Source organism: Crassostrea angulata, chromosome 7 (genome assembly GCF_025612915.1).
Source record: "Crassostrea angulata isolate pt1a10 chromosome 7, ASM2561291v2, whole genome shotgun sequence".
NCBI lineage: Eukaryota > Metazoa > Mollusca > Bivalvia > Ostreida > Ostreidae > Magallana > Magallana angulata.
This window is the reverse complement of record NC_069117.1, coordinates 27633352-27654048: the sequence shown is the minus strand read 5'-3', so window position 1 is coordinate 27654048 and position 20697 is coordinate 27633352. Positions and strand designations below refer to the sequence as shown.

General features: G+C 30.7%; 2 protein-coding genes across 2 annotated transcripts; one reads left to right on the top strand and one right to left on the bottom strand.

Annotated features, from left to right (window-relative positions):
• Positions 1-1633: 1633 nt before the first annotated feature.
• Positions 1634-14847, bottom strand: LOC128191862 (tryptophan 2,3-dioxygenase-like). The gene is made up of 14 exons (XM_052864193.1): positions 14752-14847; positions 8545-8597; positions 8342-8432; positions 6766-6833; positions 5715-5783; positions 5551-5612; positions 4959-5034; positions 4560-4673; positions 3783-3872; positions 3624-3659; positions 3470-3518; positions 3253-3387; positions 3068-3158; positions 1634-2893 (listed from the first exon to the last, which is right to left on the bottom strand). Exons 2-14 carry the CDS (start codon positions 8587-8589, stop codon positions 2797-2799), a joined length of 1023 nt encoding a protein of 340 aa, XP_052720153.1. The 5' UTR covers positions 8590-8597; positions 14752-14847; the 3' UTR covers positions 1634-2796.
• On the top strand, positions 14843-18076 carry LOC128191860 (tryptophan--tRNA ligase, cytoplasmic-like). The gene is made up of 8 exons (XM_052864190.1): positions 14843-15111; positions 15598-15706; positions 16174-16293; positions 16396-16578; positions 16668-16881; positions 17018-17191; positions 17405-17545; positions 17683-18076. The coding sequence occupies exons 1-8, from the start codon at positions 14979-14981 to the stop codon at positions 17860-17862; spliced, it is 1254 nt and encodes a 417-aa protein (XP_052720150.1). The 5' UTR covers positions 14843-14978; the 3' UTR covers positions 17863-18076.
• The last annotated feature ends 2621 nt before the right edge of the window (positions 18077-20697 follow it).

The window sequence follows — 20697 nt, the reverse complement described above, 5'->3', positions numbered from 1 at the left end:
AAGATTTAACGTATGAAGCATTTGATTCGAAAACAAATCTGAGTGAGTAATTCAACATGGCTTGTAAAGCTGGGTATTTTTTGTTCTGGATTTATAAAATTATGTCTTGGTACAATAAGCTCTACCCTGTGTAATCAAACTTTTCTAACGAGGGAGACAATATAGGAATGAAATCACCAAAACGCTTTGTAAATATGTTAATTTTCTTTGTGGTTAAAACACTGTTTCATATTTAACGTTTTAAGGACCTTTTTAGATGAGGGACGAGCAAAACTGACCCGTTTAAAACTGAATTGTAAAAATTGTGAATTTTGTAAATATTTAAAAATGATGCACATGTAACTTAATGCTAGAACTTTATTGCCACTCAAAACATGAGAAAAATAGACAAAAGGATACCTCATTATTAATTTTGATGCTGCACATTTGACAATTTTTAATAGAAATACACAAACATTGAAAGAAGAGCAGTTGAAATCGAAAGGGGAAATTTCCAAAATAACTTCATTCACACACATTATCATTTACCTCGTAAAAAAATTAGAAGAACTAAAAGAGATTTCCAACGGAGATTTATAATAGGGAATAATGAAATTTTTTTTCCATTCGGACGTCACTCTGAATACCTCGCACAATTTTTCAACGTTATCATCCCGGCTTATTTATGGCTGATCAATGCAAAATCCCCGTACACTATCTATTTTTAGCCCTGTAATTAAGCCTGACAACCTAGAGGAAATCTTGGGATTTTTTCATACTATTGAATGAACATCGTCTTAATGTAGAAGTATTTATAAATATCGAATAATTTAAGAAAATAAGCGGCAAAAATATCTGAAGACAGATCCTAGTATTTTTTTTTTTTATATCCGATATACACTTAGTGTATATCGGACGTTGTGTAATGTAAAGCAGACGATAAAATAAGGACAACTATGCCTTTGTTTTTTTTTTCAAAGTTATAGAATTATTTCATAAAAAATGAGAGTAAACTGAACAAGTTAAAAATATTGAATCTAATTATTTTACACATAGGCGTACACGTACAGTTCTATATCGTAACCCAGATTTTGGCTCGTGTACGTGTTAACAGATTTGTAATCCACACGTATCCGTAGACGTACACGTTCAAATGCTTAACCTCCCCAATGAAGCTTAAAATGCAAAATGATACCCTGTAACAGGTCATGTTACCAGGAATATGGTACTTAGGTGACCATCGCGGACAAAGGCCTCTTGTTTCTTGGCGTTTTGAAGAATTTTGAAAAAAAAAAGATAAGCCACTAATATGCTTCCGTACATGTGATCTTCAAAATATTATGATATTCTTATTACTGATTAAAATGACTTGCGTCTGTAAAGATTATTGTTGAAAATTGGCATTCTGACATATAAAAACATTATACAGTAATTGTTTGGTAGGTTTCCAACCATGAGACCAATAATGCGAGAATATGTCATTGACATTTGTTAATATAAACTTGGTACCAGTACAAGTCAATATTTTATAGTTATGCAATTATTAAAATCAAATTATAAAAATTATGATATGTTGGACAAAGAAACAACGTTTAATATGAATACCGCAAGTTAACACAAGATAAATAGGGAGTCGCAGAAAAAAGGCAAACTATTACAGTATATTTCTTTTATTAATCGTAAAACATTTGTTAATATTGAATTCAAAACAACATATTCAAAATCATGACAATCGATATTTCTTGAAATACATCGAAACATTAACAAGCATACGTGTACAAGTATTAATTTAATAATTAATTTTTGTAAACAAATTATGAGTATATATGCTCAGGAGGCAATACTTATTACAAGTCCGTCTAATAATACAGAAGCATGTTAAAATCGTCTTGGTATATAAGAAAACTTTTAAACAGAAGCAAGCAATTCTAATTAATTTCATAAAAGGAAATCAATGCAAATTAATAAATTGTTCATGTATCCCCGAAAGAAACAACTGTTATAATTGGCGTTTGTTTTCTGTTATAATGGTTGATCATGGTTTTCTTTACAGGCAAAACTTTGGTTTTCATGTTCAAGTGGAATTTAAACACTTAAAGAAGTGTTTTATACTTCAATAAACTATCTATCATCACACATTCTGCTAAATTTTAAGGAGGTCAAAAGAAAGTCATTTTCACATAACAGAACAGAAAACACATACAAAATCTCAAGTTCAATCGGCTCTGAATACAAGAAACTATCCTATATCTATAACATAATAAAAAGTATGATAATATTTGGATATTTCTGAAATAGCCAACTTGCCATATTTTTTTTCTAAAATATCAAGACATCAGTAAACTATTTATCCTATGATATCGATCAAGTTTTAAAAAATTCTTATACATTGAAATTGATAAAATGTTTTCATCGCAATGAAAATAAATGACAAGAAATATGAAAAAAACCCCACGATAAACATTATGAAGAACGTACGGTTTTGGGTCTAGTCAATTCTTCTTTTAACTTGTCAAGCTCTTTGTTGTTTTTAATTTAATAATTAATTTTCCATTTTTTTCCTGGTTCTTCACCGAATCATATGCAAAAAGTGTTATAATTGATACATGTACGGAATTAAATACAAATTCAGGGAATAGTATTGGGTGTTTAAAATATTTAATTGAGGTTTTTTACCTGATCATTTGAAAATTAAAAAGTCGTTAAAACATTTTTTGTGCATATCATAAGCAATTCACATTCATATCTCTCTAACCAGAGTTTTACGTATCATAAACAATTAATTTCACCACATGTCCCTTAGATTCCTTCTACACTTTAAGGAACAGAATACGGTTTTTCCCCTCTCTTGTAATCTTCCGGGATGAGATATGCACCCATATTAAAAAATTCCATGAACACTCTGTATTTATCTCTGTAAATTAGAAAGTAAAATATTCTTTTTCGAATAAACTATGCATAAATATAATCATAATATATTTTATAATATAAAAGAAACAATCCCTTTCAACCATGTAACAACAAAAGTCAATGACGACTGAAATGGCAAACATTTGATTTAATTTTCTAGTTTCCCACTGTTGCTTACTGATTAGTCCTTTTTAAGTAGTCGTATCCCGAAGAGCCCCCTGTTCCAGTTTTCTTTCCAAGCATACGATGAACCATGAGAACATGCGTATCTGAAAATAGGGAAAAGGGTACAAATATAATCTTCCTGTATATCATTAATATGACTAGTGATAATGTTTTTTGCTTTCTAAAAGTTATCCTTACGGCGCCATTTTGAGACTAAAGAGTCTATGTCCATAAAAAGCTTTATTGTATGGTATGCGCTTTGGAATTCCGGTTCGTCTTGGTAAAGTGAAATCAACAACGCTCCGTGGAAAGCCTCGAAAGTAAGTCTCCTATCTTTAAATTGAATAGACAAGAAAAAAAGGTAAGAAAAATTTATCAAACAAAAAATGTCAACAACTCAGAAACATTTATTTACCTGGTATGGTTTCATAGGTATCTTCTTTCAGAATCTTATCAAATGCTCCCTATAAATATAAATGATCCAGAGAAGAGTAATTTTAATTTTTATTCATTGATGGGACACTAGAAAAACCCCCAAATTTATATTCATAAATTGCATGTAAATTTACCTTATTTCCTCTATGATGCTCCTCCATTGTGGTATCCTGAACAAAAGATTTATATCTTTATTACATAAAAAAAACTTAAAACTGTTATATAAAGTGAAGAAAGTTGGGTAATAGCATTCATATACATATATTAGGAGACTTATCTTAAAAAGATATTACCTCAGCCCATGTTTTCATCATTTCACTCAGCACGTTAAAATACTGAACCCGATCCCTGACATAGGTACCAAATACATTTTTTAGCCATGTCTGAAAGATTTGTATGTCAAACATTTAATAGTTGTCATAACGCAATAGTTTCCCGATCAAAGACAAAAGTGCTTAAAATAATGTCTTATAAATATGAATAATTTTTCAATGCATATTCACTCGGGTTAATAAAACAAAAACAATTGTTAGATAAACCAAATAATTTTTATAAAGTTTACGCCTTAAGCACGCTTTTGGATTTTAATATATGCATATACTGTTAGTATAACTGTCAAAGAATCTGATTTTGCGGATGTAATTTATAAAAATAAAATGAATCTTGATTTTCCAAGGATAATTTTTGGGGATTTTATTAATGTTTTTTATTCGACACATTATTATTTAAATATGAATTAGCTGAGATTTGCTGAGTAGGCCCTTTGTAAATGGAAAATTTGCTATTTCTTTAATGCAATACACTAATTGACAGTATAGAAACATTTAGGTAGCATTCAACACTATTGACACTAATAGGTTAAGAAATTGAGGTAGATGATTTCGTGGTTCGGTGTTTCGTACTGGCTACAAAAGTAGCGTTCAATAAAATATAACGCAGAGTCTTCTGACACAGGTTATAAATTTTTGGCAATGCTAATCATCTATATATCAAAATGATCTATTAAAGAAGGCAATATAATGTTAAAATTCAAAGCAGTATGTTTGAATGTTACGATAGTGTTTCTTTACCTCTGCAACTGAAAATAGGGTATCCCCTTTTTCTGAGTCTTTTGCTACCTCGCTTTGTTCTGTATTGAGAGCATCTTTGTAATCCTTTCCTGGTTGATCCTGCTCTCGTGTCTCCTGAGGAAAATAAAATACGACATAAGATGACACAATCGACTTTCAATTTATAAAATAACAAATGCCATTTTCGTTTATCCAATCGAGATCGTTACCAATCAAAGCATTAAGTTTAGATTTTTGCAAGCATATATCATGGTTCTACCATGCAAATCTAAATGTAAATACAGTAAAATGTTAGTGTTAGATGTTACTATAAGCGCCAGTATAAGAAGAAAAAAATAGTTCGTATCATTATGTGTAAAATTTGTTCAAAAGAGACAGAATAAAATCTATGTAACTTACAGGTCTTAGACCAAGAGTATTTTCAATCTGGCGAAACTGTAGACTTTGAAATCCTGATCCGCTCTTCAAATATTTTCTTTGAATGAAAGAATTTTAGGGGTTAAGGTAATGTATAATTACATCTAGTTATACCTTTAATTAATTCAAATAAAAATATCAAGGTACCGCATATTTTGATCCAATCAAAGTTCAAATTTGAATGGTGTTCATTTGATCTTTGTTCTATACAACCTTTCATCATTAAATATTATATAAATTGGACTTTTTAGTATTAAAATCTTGTGACGTCATTTAGAATTTTTAACAATGAAACAATTTTGTCAAAAAATACTACATCTTAATAAATATTATTTTTCGTCAAATTTATATATTTTAGAAACCATGACAATTTTTTTGTTGAATTTTTTTGAACGTAAAATATGAAAGTTCTTTTTCGATTTTTAAATACTTAGAATACGTTCAAGTTCCATTTGAAAAAACCAACATAAAATTTTAAAAAAAAAAGACAAACAAAACCCCCCGAAAAAATAGCTTCTTTGGTGCATTAATTCAATACATTTGTGATTTTAGGGTCCTAAAAAAATTAACTTACCTAAAATTCAGGAAAACTGCAGGTGGCATAGTCTCAATTATTTCGAAATGCTGAATAACTACCTACAACATTTTAATAACTAACAACATTTCCCTTCTTTTATCCCTTAGGCAATACAGGTCAAATTAAATCCAATTATTGTATATATAATACAGTGACTGTACCTTCAAAATTAAAATGCATCGTCCTAATTTTGTGGTGATTCCAGACAAATGTGTCCGTTCTTCAATTTTCTATAAAAATTAAAGTCAAACACAAAATTATATATTTTAATGTTTGAAGATAATTTATTGTTAGTACCATAAAATAGGTTAAAAAAGGACACCATCATAATTTTGTGCAACTAATGATAAGTTTTTTATAAAGACTACTATTGTTGGTAAAATGTCCAAATTATTGTCTCGTTGAGAAACAATATCATAATGCTCACAAAACTATATACTAGTAAGTGTCCATTATTAAACTTTTTGCAATTTTATCTTTAAATTTCTTTTAAACATAAAATTATATTTTGATGTTTTAATTTGAGTTCATATTATATGGAAAATAATAGTGTTAATAAACTATAAATTTGCAAAGTATTAGTATTTCAATAAAAATCAATGAAATGTCCACCAATACCTAATATTAGCATCACAAAAATTTAGGCGGACGAGGGGGGGGGGGCAGTCAAGTAACTTGGGAATACTCTGATTAGGACTTTCTAAATATATAAAAATAAGCCTTTTGTTTGTCGGACGTTCGAGAGTACAGAAAAATTGTGAAGAAATTAATACCCCTTTAGTCAATAGACCTTCCCCCTTTTTTGGCGCATGAATCACCCAGCTGTATGACTCTGAAACTTACTATATTGAAGTTTTTTTAAATTTTTATAATTATGATAAGTAGAGTAGAAAGGAATTACTTCCCACAAATTCATATTATAAAAACCGTCTTGCTTGCCCTGGTCTACCTGGTCTATAAACTCGGTGTGCATATAGCTGTTCAATGGTTTTTGGAAATATATCATTATTGTATTTTTACTATCTAATAGCAAACCCTGCATACTACTTGTACTACACATTTCACATACGTGCCTCTAATCTGCTGGTGCCCAAGTCATGTAGATTTTTGCAAAAATATATGCATTTCATCTTATAGACTGTATTAACACAGTTTACCTGACAAAAAAATAATGAATTAATAATTTTTTTATTTGGAAAAAGGAACACATACAGGCTCTTTAAATATGTCTATGACGCCTTTAAAATCTTCGAGTATCTGTTTGAACCATATCTCAAATCCTGTAAATAGAATTAGACAATCAATGAGGGACTTCCTGGTCTTATGAATGATTTTGTGTCAACTTTTGGTGGAAGATTGTCTAGATAGTATTTTGATAGGCTATAGACAATATCTAACTTCGTAAGCAATATTATTCAGTAGATGACGTGATTATATTCGATTGCTGTTCTTTTAAAGTTTTGAATGCTTTAAATGTATCCTTTAACCGTAAAAGCACCTTTACTTGGTACGGATATAATCTTTAGAATGATTTTGTACACTTTTGAACCCTTTTGTCGGTTTTCTAGTAATAATGAATGGTAAAGTACATAACATAGTTAAGATGTTCGTTGTTTTTAGCCGGGCTCAATATTAATGCGGAAGAAATTTATTTGATTTAAATAACTTTTGTGTACATATTAATGCCATTTGGAAACAACGGCTATAATGACTTAAGTGTTTATTTATAGTTATTCCAGTAACGGAAGATGTGCATATACTATCATGATTTCGCAAACTGTGTTTGGCTATGTAGGGAAGATATTTTTTTTCATTTATATACAAGTGTATACTATTTATATTATTAATTATGTTTGTTTTAGGAGATGTACATAATATTTAAATATCATTTCATAAAAAAATGATGAATAAAGTCTTAATATTTTACTTTTTCTTTATTTTCATCAACAAATATAAACTGGCCAATGTCACTGCTTTCTATTATCTCCTTAGCTTTATATATAGTTATATTTTTTCTGTCTTTTTTGTTATGAAAAGGATATAATGGTTTTTTTCATAACAATAACAATATTTTTTCAAAAGGTTTCTATCTTTGTTTTACAAAAACAAAATTATAAAAGAGATTTTGATAATATTTTTTCTTTTAACTAATTAGTAGTTTAGAAAAGCTAAATATCTACTTTAAATTTGTCTCGCATTTTTCTGCCATAAGTATTTTCAAATATCAAAGAACAACACTACGAGGAAGAACTTTGTTTGCCGGGCTCATTAATTAAGCATTGTCCAAGTTATAGCTACGGTGTCGGATGTGACTGATCGTTTTAACAAAATTGTAGTTCCAAATCAAAAGAGAAGTAGAATGATAGCATGTTAGTTGATCAGTGATAGTTTACATCTGATATATCTACATATATGAATGGTAATCTTCTTGTGTGTAACATCCTAAATACTTGGAGATGCAATGCAAAGTTGCCGAGCGGCAAAATACACTAATACCCAAGAGCATTTTATAACATTAGAAATCCCGTTATTAAGCTGATTGTAGAAGTTGTTCAGAAAATTGTTTCGAAAGCATGGCCAACAGTTTATCTTAGTTGGGGTGTTACATATCTGACCCATTTATCATATTTACGATATGAAAAGAGTCATGTCATTCAATGTGTCTGTTTCTATTTATTCTGTTATGATGTCATTTCATGAAAACGTTTTCAATACACATCAATGAGCCCGGATATATGTACTCTGATTATTTCGATACTATAGTTATAGACATCTTTATATGTTAAACCTTGATGAACGATGATGAAGAGGTGTTCCTCGGCAACCCGGTTTCCTGCCTTTTCGCTCTCTAGTTCCTGGCATGTCAGCAACTTATCCAACTAAAGAAATTATCATGTAAACAATAACAACACCATTCTTAAATATTATCATGATGAAGTTTTTAACATAATCATTTATATATAAGATTCAGAATTGAACACAGTTCCTTACACCAAGGTAGGTTTCATATGTTAGTTTCTTTGGTTCATCAGACATATCTGAAATGTAAACGATAAATTTTATGAAGGGTACCGTAATTATATTTTACTAATGCGTTTCAGAATGTAAAGAATTTATCACTTGGTCCCTACCATACTTTGTAATTCAGACCATTTTAATTAAAATTAGACTTGCAAAACCGATCCTCTATGACACGCTTTACAAGATTTAACAAAGCCCCTAACAAATCACGTATTGCTTGCTTTATGTGTCGAAATTCAGTCCAAGGTTTTTGCATATTGCCAACACTCCGTGTCCTTCAATTTTGACAGGATTTTGTGAACTTTTGAAATTGAATCATAACAAAGTTATTTAAACCCCTGAATTTTAACTGATAAGTTTTTTTGAAAGTTTTCATAAACCTACTTTCAATTTCGATAAACAAGTCTAAAATGGCAAAAATAAGGATAAGGTGGACACGCTTTGGCGGATCCAAGTCAGCGGCGGTTTGCTTCAAAATATATACTTGCAATGGATAATATTGAATGATTATGTAAAGAACGAAAAAATTAAATTTACTGGTAACTTTTTAGCGTTTACATAGATGTTAAAATTTGACAAATGTTGAACAAATACAATGAGCCAATTCGTTTTTTGAATGTGCGATTTTAGTTTTCATGAATGATTTACATGTACCTTGGATCTGAAAACTGTGGTTTAAGATATGCAAAATAAACCTGTTATTATACTAATGTTTTTAAGTGACATCCATTTTTATTCCACTACAGATTGGTAGTAAACTTTATACATTATTTTGTGAAACATAAACAGATGGTGTTAACAACTCTACATCTGTATGGATTACAGTTTTATCTGAAATTCTTATTTGGTGTAATGATAAAAATTATAGTGAGATTTGACATAAAGAACAATATTCAGAATAGAGGTACGACGCACTATGCACACACGCTCTAATTTAAAATAAAATGAAAAATTGGAATTTTTCCGAGTCAGCTGCAACAAACAGAAAAAGGGCATGCACTAATAATTGTATCATACATGTATTAATATATAAAAATGTTTATATCTGCGCTTGCGTTGGGTTGCATCTAGTTGTTTAAATAGACGGACATGTGGTGACAACAAACACTGCCTAAATGAAAAGTCCAAAGGAAATATACAAAACAGGAGCAGAGCAAACAGTGATCCCTAAAAGATTAGAGGTAGGTTCAGGTGCCATGGAAGATTAGCTTCATCTGCTGACAGGTCACAGCTGCATTGTGCTCTTTGTCAAATTCGGGAAAAACGGAAAAATCAATAGACAATTAAATGATTAATTATGGTCAGACAATAAGTATGAGAAATGTCAGTCAGCATGCTACCGAGTGGAAGATTGTATTTGCAGGCAAAGTCGTTGTATTTACCATAGAACTAACGAAAAGATGACTTTTATCGAGACTGTTGATAGTCCTGATTTATCAAAAGTTTCTCAGTAGCTTGCCTTGCCTTAAAACTGTTCATACGAAGAGTATGCCCTTGCGTATCGAATTAAATGAGAGGAATAAACTACATATGCTTGTGATGAAGGTATCTTGCTAAATAGGTAGGGAAAGTTGACTTAGAGATATTGAAGTCATCACGTTTATCTTAAAGTTTTGTTGTTAGATTACCATCAAAGTCCCTTACCAGTAAAATTTCCAAATGTGATACACAGGACGCATACTCTGTGGTATTTTTTATTTCAAGTACACTGGGATAAATCGAGTCGACATCAGTATGAAGTAACAATTGTTTATTGATAATACGTCGTTGATATACCTAAATGTTGAGCTGAAGGCCACAGCGCGGTGCAGTACAGTTAAGGCGGTCAATAAAAATATGGCCAAATTTTTGTGATGAAAACACGCATACTTTAGTTAAACTGGCATGTCCTTTTTAAAATCAATAACAGTCACTCAAATGCAATATATTTCTAAAATATATATATAACAGTACAATATTTTATGTTCATAGTGGTCACGTGATATGGCAGTCGCATGGTACAAGCAGATGTATTTGTGGTTTTGAGGTCATTTAAAAAATTCAATATTGCAAGGACATAATCATGTCAAAATTCACAACTGAATAATGAAATAACTTGATGTTATATCGTAGATTTTGAAAAACGGTGCGAACTTTTAAAGATAAGAATATTTGTTAGTAGAAACCGTAATTTATAATGCATATGTTGAATAATTTTGAAGGCCACAGGGTTAATTTCATTAAAAAATAATTAATTTGTAAGATTTTACAAGGATCGTAGAAGTTTTTAAGTTACATAGCATATTTCAAATTCACATGTAAAAGTTTGTCTGGAACAGGTAAGTGTATGCCCTTGCAATTGAGTGATTTATTTAGGTACTCAGATTTTAGATATACGATATTTTATACAAAACCGAGGTGGCTTCTTTATACGATGCATACTTTTAACAAAATGAAAAAAGGACTATATAGGTAGCATTCTACTTATAATAATTTTAAACAAAATATTCATTTATACTTTTCCGTTAATGTATGACATTTATTTTTCTTCGCTATAAAACTGCACGATAGCCTTCAATGATTTAACTTAATGCGTCATTTTGAAGCATATGACGTCATATTTTGTAGTACAGCGAGAACGACATCTCGCTTATTTTTCAGTGTGTACGATATAACGGACATCAAAATTGTAAGTAATAGCATTTGTTGTTTTTAATTAAAAGATAAGTATAAGTTAATTTTACTAATAAATAGATTAATAAGTACTTTCGAGGTTTGTAATATACTGTGATGTCATAATGTACATTTCCCGTACTTTTTGTCTGAACGGAGTTTATTGACAGACTTAACTGTGCTGCGGGATGATTTTTTTTTTCACGTACAGGTTTTTGAATGAGTTCTGCTTCATATGAATACAAAAATGGTCTGCTAACAACGAGCGCAATTGGTATGCATGGGAATTCAAACAGACTATTTTCCAAAAACTACATAGATGTATATCAGAAACCCAAGCATCTTTACAATATCTTTTCAATATCCACTTCAGAGTACTTCTGTGCACAATCCGAGTGGTTTTTAACAAAATAGTTTGCAAATGACCTACGACAAGGTAGAAACTTCGTCAAATAGAGAGAATGTATTGCATTTCAATATAATTTGGCAATACCGTGCAAGTATAATTTAAACATGCTGCATTATTGTGTTAATTATTTAAAGGTAAGCCATAGCGCCTCGATATATATCACTGACTTATATCGCTTACTCAGAGTTTCAGGATTTAGTCCAATGTCTCTTATATTTTCCTTATATTCTGCTTGTCCAAAAGACGTGACTATAACTTCTGGGCTATTTCAAACCTGGATCGAAGCAGAAACATTTTAGAGTTAAATAGGCTTTAAAAACAACGATACGTTTGTTACTTTCATTATATACCTACTTTAAAACTAGCCTTTATTCATTATACCCCCCGCAAACAAAGTTTTGAGGGCCGGGTATATAGAAATAACCATCTTCATCTGTGCAATCGTGTCCGGTCTAAATCTTTCCTTTGGAGGAGCGTTAAAATATATTACTTCAAACAAACATTGCTTATGACTTGAAGTTTCGTCATGATTTTGACCGAAGTCATTTCTACAAGTTCAAGGTCAACTTAAAAATTCCTGTTCAGGTCAAATCTTGTATTGAGAAATAATTAGAAGCTAAAACGTGATATAACAATTGCCTTGGCAAGTTTAAGGTCACTAAAAAAATGACGCAGTACAGAATTTTTAAAATATATATTATATTTGTTATATTTTCTTAGCGCAAGGTTTTTTGAGTGAGCTTGCTCACGGTACCTCTAGTTTAACCTGGAATATAATGATTTCACGGAAATCATATTCGGAAGTTGCTGCAAAAAAATTGAAAAGGTTTAAAGTTGACCTATGCAATTCGTTTGACGTCGGTTAGCGTTATCTTGTTAGATATGATTAAAACATTCCTTTGACATCTATTAACGTTATCCAGTAAAATATGACTAAATCATCCATTTGAAGTCTGTAAGCGTTATCTGGTAAGGAGTGACTAAAGTATACGTGACGCCCATTACGGTATCCGTTTATATGTAACTACATTATCCGGTTAACGTCTGGTTGTTGTTTCAAGTCAGTTAGACATAACTACATATGTACATTATCCGTTTGACGTCTGTGAACATTATTAGAATATATGTAACTTTAATTAACATACCTTTGAACTTCTGTTAACGTTATCCGGTTAGATGTGACTCAGTCATCCATTTAATGGCTGTTAACGTTATACGGTTCGATGTGAGCCAGTCATTCATTTGACGTCTGTTCACGTTATCCGGTTAGATGTAACTAATCAAAGTTATTGTTTTGCCTCGGACTTAAATGTCTTTACGTCATTGGATGAATCGCGTCAGGTGATTGCCTTATAAACTTCTTTACACAACGAGCGTCTACATTTATACGGCAACATGACGGACGTAACGCTCATTTGAGCTGATATTTTTACACAAACGTTCAACCATACCTTTAATTTTTTAGCCCCAAAATATTTAGAATGACCCCTTTGACCGTGACGTAATATTACGATCCTACAATGGCATCCAGGTTTGCACAGACGACTGACGAGAAAGGTAAAAAAAAAAAAAAAAAACTCGGCTCCGCCTCGCCTTCTATGGGCTTTACCGACCCCACAAATTTCTGTAAACATTCAGTAACAAACCTAATAAATTATAATGTTCGACGGTTGTTGGCGTAATCCGGTCAGATGTAAGTATTAAAAGTTTGTGTTTGACGTCTGTTCGCGTCAGTTATATAGATGTAGTAAAAGTAGAAAACGATAAGAAAAAGAAAAACCTAATGAAGTGTATGTAAGAATAATCATTTATTTTGAAAATTTCAGGTATAAAAAAGCATCATTTTTCATGGAATCGCCAATGTATGTACACAATCTTATATAAGTTCAAGTTTTAATATACAAGAAACACTTGGGAAGAAGGAAATCCGAATGAACGAATAAATATTTACATTCAGAGTATATTTTCCCATCTGATTGAATTGGAAATCTGCCACGTTCAAATTCTTGTGAATACACTAAGCCAATTCATGTGCCATGAGCACAAATATAAACGTCATTACGTGTTTTGAGTATATTAATTATTGTAAGAATAAATGAAACCTTCAAACTTACATAACCAATTTGATATATACTCATTGATAATAATCATTTAATCAAATCATTTCATCAATAATTTTTTTTTCAACAAAGTTTCTGGCACTATATGTTAAGTCGCGCAGGCGAAATAAATAACACGTTTATATGACTGTTTCATATCTCTGACTAAGAGTGCATATGGTGGCTTTAAAACGATGATACACAAATATATCATACAAATAGGCAACAATCTATTAATAAGAAAAATAAGGAAATATGTTTTGCCATGTGATATACTATCACGGGGTTATTATTGTAGATAAAACTACTACTCAGTTCTTTAAATGATGCACATGAAATTGGTTTAAAATAGAAGTTTTTATATAAACAAAAAATGGGTGATATTTAGTGATTTTTTTTTTATAGAAATACACTCTGTAGCTTTTTTTGTTAATAAATGTGTCTTTAAAATTCTAACGACCACATATACAGTTGCGTTAAATTAATAATTATGGAGACACTTTTTTCTTAAAAGTTATTTATTTTTTCCATAATTTAAAAATGAAATTAAGTAAATATATTTCTAAACATCTTCAAAATTACTCATTATTAAATATTAGAACGATAAATTTGCATTCACTTTTCCCATTAAGTTTAAGTAACAATATCCTATTTTACTTACAATGTATTCCTTCAAATGGAAACTTATATATCAATTACCATACATGTGTAAATAAAAAATATCTTTTTTTAAATAAGGGTGTTAATGAAGCAAGTAAATCATCTGTTCATTTTATCTATTATATTTTTTTGCCATACGATACATTATTTCAGTACTGAGGAAACAAAACTGCATTCACGAAACAGCAAGGTTTCAACGTTTACCAAGAATTCCGTAACTTAGATGTTTTAACCAGATTGAATGTAGTCATCTAAAATAAGTAATTTATGGTCGGTTGTGTTGGCACGCAGATGTTGATTAACTAGATGAAATAAAAAAAAAAGATTAACGATGAATTTATAAAAATTACCTGAAAAAGTATAATCACGTTATTTCTTCGTGATTCCTAACGATATCTGGTAAAATCTTTAGAAAAAAGATCTTTTATTTGGCAGATACCGATAAAAAGGATTGCCAAACTAACGCTGTTTTGATTGGTCGATTAAAGCCCCACCTATTTTTATTCTTGTTCTTTCTCATTTTGATATCGGGAAATTATAGGTATCAGACGTAAACCGGAGTTTGTATCGAAACCAAACGAGTAATGTCTGACAGTCAAGGAATGAACAAAAATGGGTCATATGTTGACCAACCTGGGGCTGATGAAGAGGACATAGTCAATCCTTGGGAAGTCTCAACACACTCTGCAAAAGGGGTAGACTATGACAAACTCATAAGTAAGTTTTTTTTTAAAAATTCGTTTTCATCAGTATTTGTACATACACGTTTAAAAGATAGTATGTCTACTTTCGTTTTCAATTGTTTTAATGTAATTAAGAGTCGTTCTGCTGTCAAATTTTGTTAGAACAGTCAGATGCTAAAAAGAACACTTTGTAACGTTTGGTGTGATACTGGATCTAAAATTCCACTTTTAATTTGGATGATGCAATCTAAACATGTTTAAACAAATAATGCAAATTTAATATGTTTAGATCATATCTATTCATAGAGGCATGTTACGTCATAATGCATAATTTTAATGACTTTAATTAACAAACAGATACAATGTATTATATATCAATCAAACTTAAAAATATATGAATATTATAATGAAAATGTTGGTCGATTTTATAAGTCAGCTTGATTTAATATTCTTAATGTACAATATCTTGTATTTATATAAGAAACCAATCAACACAACTCTTTTATATTTACGTAAATAGCAAGATTTGGAAGTACAAAGATTGACGATGCTTTAATTCAAAGAATCGAAAAGGCTACAGGAAAACCAGTCCATCATCTTCTCCGGAGAGGCATATTCTTTTCACAAAGGTTTACCACATCATGTCATATGTTTGGCTTTATGATTTTGATGTTCAATCCTAAAGGGATTCAAAATTTTAAACCCGGTTTCCAATTTAATTGTTGACAACGAAAATATTAACCTTTGTACGAGGAAGAAATTGAAGATTATATAAGTGTTTAATTGGTTCCCTGTCTTATGATATTGCATTTGTTTATCTTAAAACAATATGATTATGAGTACGACATGTGCTCATTGAAATATAAGGAAATAAAATAATAATTATCCATATAACAACCATATTTTAGGCAATTGATCTCTATAATTCATGATCAAATACTTGAGAATGAAAAATGACAATAAGAAACTGTTATATATATATATATATATATATATATATATATATATATATATATATATATATATATATATATATATATATATATATATATATATATATATATATATATATATTATAATTTCGATATTATTCCAGGGACATGGAAATGATTCTAGATGTTTATGAAAAGAAACAGCCATTTTATCTGTACACCGGTAGAGGACCATCATCAGAAGCTATGCACATGGGTCATCTTATTCCATTTATTTTCACAAAGTACGAAATTGTCCGTTTAATAGTATTAAAAAGAACACTTAACGAGCCTTAACTTAGCATTATTGTTAAACTTAAAATTCATTTTATTATTATAATATTCAGATGGCTGCAAGACACATTTGACGTACCCCTTGTTATTCAGCTGACCGATGACGAAAAGTTCCTGTGGAAAGACCTTACCCTGGACGAAACTAACCATCTGGCCTTTGAAAATGCCAAGGATATCATTGCATGTGGTTTTGACGTCGAAAAGACATTCATCTTTAGCGATCTGGATTTCCTCACGTATGAATAAATAAAAATATTTTACCTAGAACTTTGCTTTGATTGTTATTTCTCAACCTAAACTCATATGAAATTTTTTGTTTGAATAGGAACAGTCCTGCTTTCTACAGGACAATATGTCGAATTCAAAAGCTGGTGACGTACAACCAAGTCAAGGGTATTTTTGGGTTTTCAGACAGCGACAGTATTGGTAAAATTAGCTTTCCTGCCATTCAAGCTGCGCCAAGCTTTAGTTGCATGTTTCCTGAAATATTCAGTGGCAGGACCGACATTCCCTGCCTCATCCCATGTGCAATAGATCAGGTATTTTAATCAAGGCTGTCTCAATTATTCTAATGAATATCATTTCAATTTTTACAATATTTTTACAATAGTTTTACCTCGACACGTATTTCTGAAACAAGATCATTATATACATGATTTCATGATGTATTTGTAGGACCCATACTTTCGAATGACTAGAGACGTTGCTCCACGGATGGGTTGCTTAAAACCTGCTTTGCTCCACTCTACATTCTTTCCGGCTTTACAAGGGGCACAGACGAAGATGAGCGCTAGTGATCCTAATTCTTCAATATTTGTCACTGATACGGACAAGCAAATCAAGGAAAAGGTATAACATTCCTCAACTTTAATATGTTTGGTCTAAAAATAATCCTCTCTCTAAGAAAAGAGAAGAAGTAAAAACTACAAATCCTTCATGTTTCAGAATAAGATTACGTTGTCATCACTTGGTATATGATTTTAGCAATGCTTTGCAAAAATAAAAGTATGAGCCATATTCCGTAAGTGATTTAAAGTAATCTGTGCCAAACTCCTTTTTCAGATCAATAAATATGCTTTTTCCGGAGGTGGTGCCACTGTAGAAGAGCATAAAGCAACGGGAGGAAACTGTGAGATAGATGTGTCATATCAATATCTGACGTTCTTCATGGAAGATGATAAACGACTTGAAGAAATTCGAAAAGTAATGATACCTGTATTAAGTTGAAGCTTGAATTATTCACTCTTTCACCCTGAGTTAGTTAAAATAAGTTGTTTAGTTTGAAGTTGATAGTGCAATTGAAATACATGTACACGTAACTTTTTGTATCCATTTTCCAGACATATGCTAGCGGTGAATTAATGACAGGATCGTTGAAAATGGAACTGATAGAAATTCTACAAAAACTGGTCGGCGAACATCGTCAAAGGCGCGCAGAGGTTACCGATGACATGGTCAGACAGTTCATGAAGCCAAGAAAATTGAAATATGATTATCCTCCCGTGGAAAGCAAGAAGTGACATTTCGTGTTTCTTTAAATCATGCACCCAAGAATTACTGGATAATTGAACTTTTGCAAAAAAAATTGGAAAAGTGGTTTTGTATTAACTTTAAAAATATCTTTTGGATTGTTTGTGTAAAAGCTTTTGCATGCTTATCTATATTTTACCGCTCTGATTTTAATTAATATGTGCTGTTACAGTGTAGTTGGAACAATAAATTTCATAAATATCATTATCTGTTTAATTTAATGTGATTTCGTTAGTTTCCGTAAACGTGGTTTGCGTATTCGGTGAACCACGAAATAACATTCTTGCCTCTTATATTGATAAAATAAACGGCATGAAAAAAAGAAGAAAAAAGTAAGATACGAAACCGAAACTGAAAAGCCAAATACTTGCCCTAGGCCTGTCGTAATCTGTAAACACTCCTTTTTGAATCTTGTTTCAGTAATGACATTAGTCAGGTTGAGAACATTGCTGTGTTACCAGGACTGCTCCAATTTGAATTTTTGCGACCAGCACCTTTTTGCATTGCAATCGATCGATCGATCAAACATCTAAAACATTTAAATTTGATTCTGAAGTTTTGTTATCATATTTGGCAGGGATGGGGTAATTGAAAAAAGTATTTGTAATGGAGTGTAATTAATTACATTTTTCAAAGTAATTGAAAGTAATTTGTAATTGAGTCTGTCTTCAATTACAAGTAATTGAATGTATTTAAATACATTCCAAAAATATTGTGTATTTTCAATTACTTTTCAATTACATCTCAATTACTTTTCTCCAAGTTTAAGATATAATAAAGGTGTCTTATAATGATAAATAGATTTTATACATGTTTGGCATGGACTTTTGTTAATACAATAATTAAATGTCCCATAATGTTTCATATGTTTATACAGTATGACACACTGCCCAGAGCAATAGGTAAAGATCTAATTTTGTGGAGGTGTGAACTCCTCCAATACCCAAGAACCCCAATTGATTTTAGACTGAACTGAACTGATTTTAGACTCAAGGGAATCAAAATATCTCATTCTTGTGAATTGTAGCAATTATTTTTTATATACTGATATGCTGTACTGCCAAAAGTTGTACTTTCTCAATAAACACAGTTTTAATATGTGAATAAACATTAATTCACTATAGAGAAAATATTATTCAGAACCAAAAATGAACTCAATGGTACTTAATGAATTTAATGTTAAAGAAAATTTTCAAGAAATCTGATCTGAACTGAACTATACAACCTTTAAAAAAATAACCGTACATAAAGCCCTGTATATCTTAATGTCGTTAATATATGTATATGTTCTCAAGATTTAAAAAAATAAAACTAACGTAATTGAAATGTAATTAATTACATTTATCAAAGTATTTGAGAGTAATTAATTACATTTTAAAAAATCAATGTAATTGTAATTGCAAGTAATTGATAAAATTGGCAATGTATTTGAAAGTAATTAATTACTTTTCAAAGTAATTGACCCCAACTCTGATATTTGGACAATGCAACTTGAAGATGATAGTGTCTGCTTATTTGTCACGCCATGTTTCGAAAGGATCAATACATAGGCCATCAAAAGACACCAAGATTGACCAGGGTAAAATTGGATTATAGTCTTCAAAAACTATGAAGTAGTGAAAAGGCCAGCAAAGAATGAAGTATCTAAGCTACAAATCTGCAGTGTAGGTATACATGAACGAAAAGTAACTATTCCAATCACTACTGGTGAAATACTAACTTGATACAGATTTGCATTGTTTACTCTTTGAATAAAGTTATATTGACCTATCTTAATTTTACATTTTTCGTTGACACAAAATACATGAAAGATCTTGAAAGAAACATAAATAGCTATGACATTGTCTAGAAATCAAAACACATTTTAAAGGTACGTGTTTTTAACTTCTCGAATGGTATATATACAATATGCATTCATATCACAAATCAAACCAGGCAAGTTATTTCGATTAAGTCTTATTAAGAGGTTTTAAAAAATGCAATGAAAGCCTGTTTCAGTCGTATATTCGATCATGACCAAAATCGACAACATATACACTTCTTTACATTATGTCCTCAACTCCTAAATTTTCAAGACATCATGTACAGTTGTTAAAGAGGAGTTCTGGTCAAAATGTGATGTAGATAGACGTTCAGATGTATAAAACTTTACATATATAACGATGATTTATCGAAAATCTGATACCTTGTCGCGAATGCCTTGATCACTAACCACCAATCGCAAAAAATAAATGAATAAATAAGCTTGTTAAGTGAAACTGTCAGCCAAAAAGTGTACAGATGGCCTTTCTGATAAGGGTACGGTACCCAATAAGATTAGTAATTTAAAAATAGAATTTGATTAAACCAAACATTTAATGATAACCTACGTGCATTGTCTGAACTCTCAAAATGAAGTAGATTTGTTAGATGGCATATCTGTTTTTTGTGTTGTATTTATATACAAATCCATACGATATATCATTTATATTTATGCCTCTTGAAGACCAAAGCGGCGGCCTTGCCCAATGTTCAAACTTTTATTTTGCGTTTGTCTTCTTTCATTATCGTTTAGGTAAATCACATTTCGAAGATGTAAAATTGCGTAATAGCCATTCAATTTTTTCCAAATACATAACACTCGTTGATTAAGTATCCCTTATATCCTCAATGTATTCTATGCGTGATTGGATAGCTGTACATATATAATTCAAAGCAAGTATTCGTAGTCAGGTTAACTACAACCGTGTAAAATCTACACTCATTTAGAAATGTTGTTTCGGCATAAGAGCTCGAGGTTGCTAATAGATTTATGAAAGTACACGTAACACATTTGGTAAATTTAT

Excerpts from the sequence above, each read along its gene's own strand:
- LOC128191860 (XM_052864190.1), top strand. The coding sequence starts at position 14,979 with ATGTCTGACAGTCAAGGAATGAACAAAAATGGGTCATATGTTGACCAA. Across the intron at positions 16,579-16,667 it reads AGCGATCTGGATTTCCTCAC|GAACAGTCCTGCTTTCTACA; the intron begins GTATGAATAAAT and ends TTGTTTGAATAG. Across the intron at positions 17,546-17,682 it reads GACTTGAAGAAATTCGAAAA|ACATATGCTAGCGGTGAATT; the intron begins GTAATGATACCT and ends TCCATTTTCCAG.
- LOC128191862 (XM_052864193.1), bottom strand. The coding sequence starts at position 8,589 with ATGTCTGATGAACCAAAGAAACTAACATATGAAACCTACCTTGGT. Across the intron at positions 6,834-8,341 it reads CTTCATCATCGTTCATCAAG|GATTTGAGATATGGTTCAAA; the intron begins GTTTAACATATA and ends TTCTATTTACAG. Across the intron at positions 3,660-3,782 it reads TGATGAAAACATGGGCTGAG|GATACCACAATGGAGGAGCA; the intron begins GTAATATCTTTT and ends TCTTTTGTTCAG.